Consider the following 12,624-nt stretch of genomic DNA (forward strand, 5'->3'; position numbering starts at 1 on the left):
GTACACATACTGGCTGTTCCAGAAGATAAACATTGTAAATAACAAATGCCCCTCCTCCCCCACCCCCCCCCACCCCCTTTCTCTTAGCTTTTATATCTGAGCAGGTGTCATATGGTACGGAATATCCCTTTGGTCACTTCGGGTGAGCTGGCCTGGCTATGTCCCCTCCCAAGATCTTGCCCACCCCCAGCCTACTGGTGAGGGGGGAAGGCTGGAGAGACAGCCTTGGTGCTGTGAGCAGTGCTGGGCAGTGGCCGGAGCACTGGTGTGTTATCACCCCTTTCTAGCTACCGGTACAAGCACAGCACTATGAGGGATGCTGTGGGGCTCAGCCAGACCCAGTACGGTTCCAAAACAATAAGGTAAATCTAGAAATATAGGAAAGCACAACTTAATAAAAATGTATGGGGTTTTAGTCTTCTGTGTGTAATCTGATAAATCTTTTGAGAATTTTCTGTTGATGACTGCATACTGTTATTGCAAATAAATTTACACAATGCAATGCAGTATTCTGCAGAGAGGTAGTTCCAAGTTAGCTAGCTCATGTGTGCAGCATAGGCTTCATGGAAAAAGTGATAGGACAAAAAAGGAATGGAATATCCTGGCTAGTCTACTTCCAGAGGTAATCTCCACCTTCCCCTTTTGATATCATAGTGGATGGACCTCTTTAGCCCCTGGTTGCAGTGCATGACTTGCTTGCGCTTTCAGCATTTTGACTTGTGTACTATGTGGGCTAACCCAACTGAGAAGCAGGGTTTAGTAACACAGATGGAGAGCCCTGTGCTAATGTGGCTTTACTTTACTGCTTCTGAAACAGAAGGTGACTGTATCTTCACACAGATATTAAATTGTGCCTGTAGACATACCCTGTATCCAGTATAGTAATGAACTTCTATGATTTTTCTTGTTATTTTTGGTGGAATTGTTACTGGAGGGAGCAATACAGTCTGTAGCTATAGCTGTTATGGTTGCTTTTATGTCATGAGTTTTACAAAGCAAGAGATGAATTTACAACAATAATATTTTGAATGCATGTTAGTTGAGAAATTTTAATTTGTTTTATTGTGTTATACAGGCTGTTATCCCTTCTCTCCCATTTATCCACAGTGGTTTTTTTCTGGAGGCAATTCTCTTGGTTTGCTCTAAGTGCTGCATGATTATATAGGGTAGCTAGGCCTTTCTTTAACATAGAACATTGTTTTGTGTTTGCTTGTTAAAAATCCTAACATCCATTTATTGTGGAAAAAATAACTATTTATGATGGGTTTATCTCCTTTCACAGAGTACAGATTTATCTAACAAAGAACATGGAAATTTCACAGCTTCCATTCACAAACTGGAACATGAGAATGTAAGATTACAAAATAGTATTGTTAAACTACAAAATGACACAGAAACATCAATACTGGGTCACATGGATACAATTGGAGAAACAGAGCACAGCTACCAAACCAATTCAAAGATGCAAGAAAAGGAAGAAAGGTAATATTTAGAATGTACACATATATGAAACTTCCTGTAAGTTTTTTGGAAGCATCTAACTGGGCCAAACTATTCAGGTTTTTTCTGTTTCAATTCATTCAGAACTCCCACCAACATAAATATCAGACTTAAGTATATTTGTAAGAATTTCCTACATTTTTCTGAGTGGCTAATTGAATCTGGCAATGAATGAAGTCCCAGAAATGTTGTATCATTATTTTAGTATTTGTCACACGAAACAACTTTAAAAACTTTTTATGTGCTGTTTAAGTTATTCTTAGTTCCAGGTTTTGCAAAACAGGACAGAATGTATTTTTACTGCCAAATAAAAACAAGACAAGGAAAGAATATAAAAACCAACATGAGAGGTAAACTGCTCCACAGGAGGTTACCTTAATAAGCAGTTTGAACTACAACCCCTGCTGATAAGCTTTGTGTCCTGCCAGTTTAATTTGTTGGAAGTTTCATTAAATGTATTTTAATGCTTTGTCTAGTTTTGGTGTTCTTGGGTGACCTGATTTTTAAAAGGAACATAATTTCAGATGCCCTGAATAAATCATTACTGCAATGAAGTCCTTGTTAGGGAAAAATAATGAGACTTAAGAATACTCAGATTCATAGAAAACATAGTGATGACTTCCTGCTTATTTCCCTGTATACAGTGAAGCACTGAATTACCTTCAAACATGTTATAATCATGGCATTGCAGGCATAAAAAGAAAATTAAACTCCCTGCTAAACAATATTTCACAGTAGAAGAGAATAAAAATTAATAGAAGCTAAATGTTTTGATCATTTATAATAAAGATCTTACATGACAGCACTGATGTAAAACAGTGAAGCAAAGTTTAAATAATGGGAGCCAGAATTGTACAGGTTAAGATTTCAAACTCATACATTTAGTCTTTGGCAAAATTTAAAGTAATTTTCTTTCCACAAAATAGAAAAATATCCTGTTACATGTAGCTACATTCCTGCCTAAAATTTCCTTTTAAATATGATGTTTAGTGTTGAAGGTAGTATTCATGTCTATGTAAAAAAAAAAAAAAATATATATATATATAAAAAACATGTATGTACATATATATGCATAACATAATACACACATATATAAATGCAAGTGGCAGATATGGCTGTTCTACTAAGTTTCAAATTATGTTGAAGATCTTGCTGAAACAAATATTTACAGACCAAGATACAGACTATTCTGCACCTGTAGGTCTCATAATTTCATCAAAAATTGGTCAGCACAATTTTTGCTTATGCTTCCACTCTTCTTAAATGAGAAAAAGTAAGATTTGTTTCCCATTTTCTCAGGAATTACACTTGCTGTACATGAGGAAATTTCATTGATGAGATTTTAAGTCTATGAGACAATAGAACTATGCAGGTAATTTGCAGGAGTTTGATTTCATAGCAATTGAAGACCAAAATTAAACCAAAACTGGGAGAAAGAAACCTGCAAGAGCTAAGCTTTCTCACAACCACACTACTGAACACAATTTAATTTATTATTCTAATTAATCTGATTAAACAGTCATATTGAGCTTGGTTTTCAGGATCCAAAACATGCATTTGATTTCCTAAATGAAAAGCTATTCAGCTAAATAAATGCATACACAGATTTCAAAAGACATGCAAATTCCACGTGTACTGTAGATACACACCAGCCAGCCAGTCTTTTCAAGAGTGGGCCCTCTTTACACTATCATTTCTCTGTTCCCAAACAGGGGACTACCTCAAGAATTTCTCAGAAAACTGAAATTAAATATTCAACCACAAATGTATGCAGATAAACCAGGCAATTGATGCTGGTTGAGTTAAACTCTGGGGTATGTTTTATTTTATTGTGAGCATAAACCATGTTACTTCTGTTTTAATTTGCAGTTCTGTTTCCATGGTAATTATGGCACTGGAGAAAGGGCACAAAGACTTATTTTACATAGTAAAAAATTAGAAAACAGTGTTTGTGCATGGGGGTATGTGTGTGTGTTTAAAATAGTAATTTTCAGAAGCTGTACTATTTGTTTTTCCTATTTGTATTCAAAAACCTAGAAAAGTTTGCACAAAGTAAAAAAACCTCTTTAACCAAGTATATTCTATAATATTTTTCAGTCATGTCATACAATCAGTACTAGAATCCTAAGCATGGGCACTGCCATTAGGTAGATAGGAGACCTCTAGAGAAAATACAGGAAATTGCAGGAAATTATATTGGCAATTTAGAAAGAGGTATGATTTCTTCTTCTTTCAGTATACAGGGAATTTCTAAATATTACAAACCTAAGATATGTGGGAGCAGCGTCTTTTTGCTAAGAAGGACTGTGACCCCATCCTGCTTATAACCACTTTAATTGATTGCTGTTCTCATATATGATAATTGACTTACTACTAATTGCCATTTACATAAGCTTTCCCCACCCTCAAGATTTCATTCCTTTATTTAGACCGTGGACGCATACAGTTGACTTAAATTTTTTCATCAGTGAAGAGGGCTTTCTCTGATGAAACTGGTATCTTTAGCCTGTTTCATCCAAAATTAAAACATGCGTGTGAGTTCCCAAAAGAAAGGCTATTAACTTACCATAAAAATATACACAAAATAGGTGACTGGTCAAGCTGAAGTGCACTTTTACCATGTGGCAAAAGCGAGGGGTAAAGGCTAGGAATAAATGCCTGCTGAAGTAGCTGGGGTTTGCTCAAAGGACCTGTGTTGACAGTGAAATATCTATCTTAAAGAGGTTTTTGCTACACTTTGGAGGTCACACAGTCATAGCCATACTCACCACTGTATCAGTTACTGCAATAGATAAACTGGAAACAGTGAAAACAATCTCTTCAGGAAAATACTTTTAAACCATTTTTAAAATCAAGCTAGCAGTTACACTTGCAAGGTAAAAGCAACAACACGAATTCTGAAGACATTCTGGTCATTAAAAATCTGTTGGTTTCTTTCTCAAGACGAGGTATGTCAACCAGCACAAGCTGTGTTAGGAATTTGTTTTGCACCACTGAAGTCATTGATCGCATAGGGACCAGGTTGATTTTACATAAGAGTCTGAAAAAATCGATCCTGTCTGTATAAATTCCCTTTGCGAGGACATTGTTCTTTCACTTCTTGTTCCACATGTCTCCATGTCAACAGTGATACTATTTTTGTGAAGTATGTGTATATGTTAAATACTCTATGACAGTAAAACCACTGAAAGCATAAGTTATTCAGCTGCTGTTATAGTGTATTTTCATTGCCAGTGCTAACAAATGGACATTTTTTTACAAATTCGCAGATACTTGCTTAACTTACATTTGTATTCAAAGTAGAACTCGGTTCTTAGATATTATTTTGCACTGAACTGGCAGAAATTTAAACCCCAACTGTGAAATCTGTCTGAAGTGAAGGCATAGCATTCATATCAAAGCACCTAAATGTAAGTGTCGTGTTTTTCCAAGATAGCAAACAGCCCCAGCAATCCTGTGAATGACAGTAGGAAGTGGAGTTCCTTTAAGAAATTGGTCCTTTTTTGGAGGGGGGCATCTGGTTTTCCTATCTAAAAGCTACCATAACTGTAGGCACCCAAGTCTGAAAATTCTGGTCTTAGTGAAGTAAGCTATAACACAACAGTAATAACTGTTATTAAATACACAGAGAAGCAGTTCTGGGGGAAAAGAGCGCACAGATCACATAGACTTTACTGTGGGTTTACAGAGGAAATTACTTCCAAAAAGGTCAGAACAGAAGATGAAAAAAAATTGTGATTTTATTATTCATGCCACCTATCTGCAGTTGTGGCAGTTTTTTTCACAATATCCTTCATCCAAACGATAGATGGAATGGACTTTATGGGGGGTGGAGGGGGGGTGGCGAGGGGAAGTTTTATCTTGTGCCAAAGAGTAGAGTCTATTTATTTAAAGAGAAGCATGAAAGAAAGGAGAAAACTCTGCCCCCATAAAGGTAAATGGTAAACATTTTAGGTGCTGTAGAAAAATGGAAGGTTTGGTGAATATTCTCGGAGAGTTTTATGTTAGAATATATACTTAAAAATATTATAGCACTGTGCTTACAATTTGCTTTCCTATAGCATTCGGAGTATCTTAATCACTACTTCTTTTATAATCTGAGAAAAATATGTTCTTCATTAGTTCTCTGAGTTGTTCTGCACAGTCCATTTATGGACTACTCAGTTTCATGTTTCAGGGCCGTCGTGGTTGAACCCAGCAGGCAGCTAAACACCACATAGCTGTTCACTCCCTGCCCTGCAGTGGGATGAGGGATAGAATAGGCAAAAAACCCTGTAAAATTCATGGGTTGAGATAAAGACAGTTAATAGGACAGAACAGGAAGTGAAAATCATCATCATCATCATAATGATAAAAGAATCAGAATATACAAAACAAGTGATGCACAATCCAGTTGCTCACTGCTTGTTAACTGATGTCCAGACAATTCACAAGCAGCAGCCCCTGGCCAGCTTTCCCTCTAATTTATATGCTGAGCATGATGCCATATGTTACGGGATATCCCTTTGGTCAGCGGGGTCTCCTGTCCCAGCTGTTTCCCCTACCAACATCTTGTGCACCCCCAGCCTACTCACTGGTGGGATGGAGTGAGGAGCAGAAAAGGCCTTGACTCTGTATAAGCACTACTCAACAGCAACTAAAACATCCCTGAATTATCAACACTGTTCCCAGCACAAATCCAAAACAGAGCCCCATACCAGGTACTATGAAGAAAATTAACTGTATCCCAGCCAGAACCAGAGCACAAGGGGTTATGTGCAAGCAGATTCCGTTAAGACTGCACAGCCAGCCTCTACCAACACCAAGTATTTAAATTAAGATTAGAAAATGACAATGTAATCTTTCTGCAGAAAACACTGCCCTTTCCCTGTGCTTGGCAAAAAAAAAGTTCTTTTCCTTTGATCTCAGCAGCTTGAATATTTATAATAATTACATTTTAGTGGCAGATAATTTGATCTTTAAAAGCTTTTATAGCTGCATTTCAAATTAGTAAAGTGTTTTAGGATATTTGCAATGATAGGATCTTTTCAAACAGCTACCATATTTAAATATAGTAGTTACCTCCCAAGACTAAAATTTCAATTTTATCATAAGCACAGACCTCAGTACTATTGAAATTTTTACCTCAGTCAGAAATATCATAACATAAATGTAATAAAACCTGAAATATTTTTTTTTGCATGTTTTGGTATATAATACAAGTAAAGATGCAATTGAAAATTAGTCCAATTCAGCAGACATCTGGACAAGCTAGCCACAAAATTCTCTGCTTTTATAAACATGGCTTCAGAATTGTTCAGTTAACTGTCAGGAAAAGAAGATATTTTGAATGGGAAGAAAACAGCTTTCTTTTTAAGTTGCTGTTAACCAGAATAGTTTTTGCTTTACAGAACTACAAATGGATACAAATATATGCTTTCACATCCATTCTGATCACTGTTAAGTGGGATACAAGAGCTATGGAACATAATAATAAAATACTTTCAAATTCTTCTGTAAGTTTGAAGATTTCACTTACTGTTACAAAAGCCTGTTCTTGTACAATTGTTTTTAAAAAGTGTATTTCACAAATTGCTTTACTTCTCATATTAATCTCCAATATATTATCATTAAATCAGTGGCAAAATTAGTATTGCAGTAAAAATGCAGGATCAAAGATTCCTGCACTATTTTTGTATTTAACTTATTTAACTGTTTATTTTAAATTCCAGCTATTTGAATGTTGTTTTTAGGGTGGTATTACATGAAAATTAATTATCCAGCCACTAATAACAACTTTTGTTTCCCATCTAACGTACACTTTCATATTTCATTTCCTCTGTTTGTGTGGTTAAATTCACTTGAGCTCCTATTATACTATAAGCTAAGTTATCAAGACACAGGTGAAGAGTGCTTACATAGCTTCATCTACTGAAAAGCTGAAGGGATGATAAACTTCGGCAAAGGATGGGTTACAAATACTTAAGGATTATTGGTATCTTCAAATACCTGAAGTGAGTTTGTGTTTTAGCTCCTGTCCTGCCACAATTATATAGCAATGTTACTCAACTTAAACTCCAGTGAAAGGGTTAGTGTGATTTAGGTCACAGCTGAGGCAGGCAGGGAATGAACACTCAGACATTTACAGTAACATAGGTGGAAAGCTGATAAAGTGCTGCAATTTGGTAATCCTTAATCTTATGCCTATAGCTTGTGTGAAGCACTTTGAACAGCTAGGTAATAAAAAATGCATAAGCAAATAAAAAAAAACCCTCTTGGCTTTGCTGTGATAGCTTATAGTTTTAACTGCTTTTCATACTTTGATTTTTTTTTCTCTCTTTTAGAACTTTCCAAAAGAAAGATGCATGGGAAATGGAACATCAACAGACTGCTATGTTCATAGTCAGTGGATACCACAGAAACCATAGTCCCGCTTTGTATGGCCAAGGCAATATCACTTGTTCAAAAAGTGATAGCACTTCATCTTCTTATGCACTTCACAGAGGTTGTGAAAATAAAATAGTTTATAAATCTCTATTGCCACCACTGGGGCATCCTTCAGGCTTTGGTGAGCCATTTCCTGAAGAGGACAGAACAGGCAGCTTACTAAGCCCTGTTTACAATGCAGAAGAAATCAAATTATCAGTAAGTAACTATTTTCCTATAACACATATATTCTCAAAAATCCATCTGTGGACCAAATGCAGCCTTTGAGGAGCCAAAAATTAGATTGCTCTGGTTGTTATTATCAGTGTTTTTATACAGTGCCAGCCCAGCAAAAATGGAAATACCTTATCCTAACATAAATGCAGTTTTTGTGGAGAATGAACATCCCCTCCTGGGCCATATCTCTGTTCTAATAACAATGGTGATAATTACCTGCCATTATGTGACTGTGAGAGAAATTTCTACATTTTAGCTCATTGCCTTCTAAACTGGGTCACTCTGCTTCATATTGCCTTCTGTAAGGGCACTGTGCTTTAAATATATTTCCATAATGCCTGCAAACTTACTGCCTTAAGTGCTGTTAGACAAATCAAGTTTCTACGGCATTTGATTGATAGAACAAATTAGAGGAATTGCAGCAACTATTTTCTATGTGTTAGCTACTGTATTTGAAAAGGAACAGAAATTACAACTGCTGTAATTCTTATTTTTCTTGAAATGAAATAGTAATAGCATAGCATTCTTTCTTTCAGTCTTTGTAGGCTGGAGATTACCAACCTCCATGACAAGTGGGATAAATCCCACTTGCCTAAGGCAACTTCTTAGGAAAAACTGTCTGTAATTCTTTGATTTTAGATGTCTCTTTAAATTGGAGCTTTATCCTTTTTCTTAGTATCTTCTATTCATCCTTAGGCCTCCACTACAGGCCACTATTTTTTCCCACTTAAAAACTTCGCATTTATTTTCCAGACCTTCTTCCAAACCATGCAACCACATCATCATTGAATAATGGAACTAACAGATTAGTAAGGAATGGACTGTAGCCATCTCTGTGTCCAGCTGTGATAAGATACATGCAACTTTGTACCCAGGGGATCCTGAACTGTGGATGTGTAGCTGAGCCTGTAAAAAGGAAAGAGGGAAGAGGGAAGACTTTAGCATTTACTGGGGGAACCAACAGGCGATTTTCTTGCTACTCATCACCTTAAGTAGGAGCAAAGAGGCATCATGATACCAACAATCATCTTCCAACAGTTTGTGGTTGTTGTATCCTGGTTCTGCTGTCCACTTCAGAAATGGACACACATCCTTTCCTATCAGAGATGTGGCTCCTGGAAGGTTGTCTCCATATTCCAGAATCTCACTGTAGATATGGAGCACCACAGTAACAGCCTGCCTGGGAAACAGGAATTGCAGTGCGGCCCTTCACTGACCAACGTCCCAGGAACTGTGTCCCAGTAGTTCAAGAACAGTGAAAACCACATAGTCCTGGGTGTTTGACCTCAATTCCTTTTTTAAAATTCTTACGCTTCACAGGAATTTTAAGTAAATGGCTTTTGGTTTCTCATGGCTTGAGAGTTTTCCTTTTTGAACTGCTAATTGTGAAAGGAATTGTTTGGAGTTTTTTTCAGGAGAATCTGATAAACACCAATTCTCATCCTTTTTTCTATCAGAAGTGTCAGATGAGACACCAGACCACAAAGCTTCTGTTTCCAGCCAGCCCAGGGAAAATGTCCATTCTAAGGCAGTTTTGCAAGCTGCAGGGAAACCATTTCCCAGCTGGCACTTAGGACAGGGTCGATGCCAAAACAGTTGACTAGATTGTGAGGAAAACACTTTCCAGCTGGTGTGTGGGCAAAGTACATAATGAAACTATTAAGCAAGGGATATTTTTTTGTACAGAGTCTAAGTCCAAAACAGTGGCATTGAACCAGGCACAAGTTCAGAAGATCACCAAAATTAAATCATCACTTGGATTGACATTGGATACCACAGTTTTAGTGCAGAGGTGATTCAACAGTCTGTTACTCTAGAGTTCTGTCTTCAAATGGAAAGCCATTGCATCAAGGAGAAAGAGGAGAAAAAACATAAAGTATGTTGTAAACCGGAGTTCTCTGACAGAGTTTTCAGGACTGACGTTTCACCTAAGTGAAATGTCCAGTATTTTCAGAACTTCTGAAGATGTTACAAGGCACCATTTTCCTGAAGAATATTTGTAGCACTAATTGAAAACATCAGAGTTGGAGGTGGTGTCCTGATATCAATATTATTCTGTTGGTATTTAGGGAAGAGAGAAAACATTCTTTAGGGTTTTGGACAAAGACATCTCTCCTTCCTGTAGAGAATCTTCAGACAACTTTAGTGAATGTCTCCACTGGAACCTCTGTCCTTTCATGTTCTTACTTAGATGTTACATGTGTAGTGAAAGTCAGTCTTGCCTTAGAGTAAACTAGGAAGCTCAGCTGGGATTCACTAGGAATTCCCATAACCCCAAAAATTCTTGTTTTGAGGCTTTCCAGATATAGGGAAGTACTTTTTCTCTGAACAGTACTTTGGGCTGTGCTCTCTTTCTGAGATGAACAATTTCAGAAGATGGCTGTGTAATCCTTCCCAGTCTCTGGGAAGACTATTCCATAGAATAGTCCAATGTCCAGTTTCAGAAAATAAACAAATAAATAACTAAATAAAATAGCCAATAAAATTATTTGCAGCTTCAGAATTCTCCATTTCTACACAATTTCTCCATTTCAGAACAAGCAGTTAGGTATATTGTGCTTTCCGATCTGGATCTTTAACTTCTAATCACAAATACCTTCTCATGTTTCTCTTCAGATGATGGACAGATGTTGTCTGTTCTTGCTTTCAAGGCTTGGAAAGACAAGAAAGACTTAAGCTGTAGCAAGGAAAATTTAAATCAGGCATTAGGCAACTTTCTAATATTAAGGATAGGAAACTGATTAATAAATAGATTGCAATGGAAATTTGTGGAAATTCTACCGCTGGACATTATTAGGAAGGATTTTGACAGTCTTGGTCGTATCCTGAGGCATGCTGTAGTCCATACCTCTCATTTTTAGGTATTACTACTACCTAGCTTATTAGATACTTAGGCCCTCTAAAAGTCTTCTTGTGTCACTTGGCAATTTCCTAGGCATGTCAATTTTGATCTTCATATATGAGCAGAAGCACGCTGAAGACAGGCATCTGTGCATACTGCCTACGATGTATTGCAGTGTAGGGTTAGAGGAAACGACTCCCAAGAGCCCCCAGATTTAATCACAGCGAGACTGAAAATAGCCAGGCCAATTTCTAGTCTTGGTGTTACAAGAACTTTCCTGGAAAGCAGAAGGGGCTAAACATGAGAAGACTTTAACACACTAGGATTTGACCACTAAATGTTAAAATACCACAAGTGTTAAAGCTTTCTTGCTGCCCTGTTGAAGATGCATCCAAGAATGCTGGTACAGCTCATGGGGCAAGAAAGAGATTAACTCTAGGCAAATTAATTAGGCAGTCTGTGAGAGAGAATAGACCTAGCTTCCTGAAGTGCTTCACCCCAGCAATTGAGTTAATTCATGAGCACTTTGGGAAGTTCTTGCTTAAAGGGAAGACATATTTAGCACGTTTCATATGTGGAAATATGCATCTTTATCAGGTACACTCCCTCATTTCCAGTAAATGATGAGGCAAGAAAGTGGTTCTCATTACTGCTATACACCGAAGAAATATGGGCTCAGCTAACACTGTAGAAATGAAAAGAGTCCTTGTTTCTCAACTACCCAAACAAATTAGGTTGAAAGCTTACCAATGAACCTGTTTCTATCCAGCTCCAGTTAGAAAACTAAAAGATGTAAGTGTTATCTGAGAAGAAGAAATTCAAAACTAGGGACCATGAATCTCATCTGAGACATGGATTGAAGCAGTTTCTTTACGATAGCTCTTCCTCAGGCACTGAAAGTAAAGACAATAAAGAACATAGTGAAAGAACAGACCAGAGGCTTGGAAAGCAAAGCTTAGTTGCTAACAAGAAATGTTGCCTTTTAGATCTGTTGAAATACAACCTTCTCTCAGAGTGCATAAAACCCGTGCATTAGGGACCTATCTAAAATGATAGTGACGTCTGACCCTCGGGTAAGATGTAGGGAACATGATCTGCTTATTCTAAGTGATAAACATTCTTCTTTCAACTCTGAGGAAATTTAGAAAAGTCTCATTTGGAGTTTACAGTGTATTTGAAGAAAAAACACTGCAAAGTAAGCACCAGTTGAAGCAAAGGACACTAGCATTTTAGGAAGATAGCTTGATCGTAAGGCCAGTATATTTTTAATGGCAAGTCAGCAATTGTAAACATTGTTATAATGAATCTCTGACAATCTCTCATAACTTGATATAACATTTCTGAAGAATAGCACTCGTGTAAATCAGCTGCCCATATGGAAAAGCCTGATGTGACATTTTTTCTCTAGGTGATGAGACTTATTAAATTCATATTCAGATTCACATTTTCTCAGTTTCTTATACTTCTCACTGGAAGTATTTTATTTGCTCCTTATTGAATCAGTGATTTCAGAACTGGTATTCATAGGCTAAACACATGGTGATTCTTTAAGTTAAAGCCTCCAGATCCAAAGTCTTCTTCATAATACAAAAGTCATCTTCAAATACTTCAAAATAGTACTGCCAACTCTATTATTGAAT

General features: G+C 37.0%; 1 protein-coding gene across 1 annotated transcript in view; it reads left to right on the forward strand.

Annotated features, from left to right (window-relative positions):
- The window catches only part of DEUP1 (deuterosome assembly protein 1), a 66,732-nt gene that overhangs the window by 28,792 nt on the left and 25,316 nt on the right, over nt 1-12,624 (forward strand). The window contains 2 exon segments of the mRNA XM_056328642.1: nt 1,283-1,482; nt 7,824-8,124. Coding sequence (XP_056184617.1) covers nt 1,283-1,482; nt 7,824-8,124 — 501 coding nt within the window.

The sequence above is a fragment of the Falco biarmicus genome, chromosome 2 (assembly GCF_023638135.1).
Source record: "Falco biarmicus isolate bFalBia1 chromosome 2, bFalBia1.pri, whole genome shotgun sequence".
Lineage (NCBI taxonomy): Eukaryota > Metazoa > Chordata > Aves > Falconiformes > Falconidae > Falco > Falco biarmicus.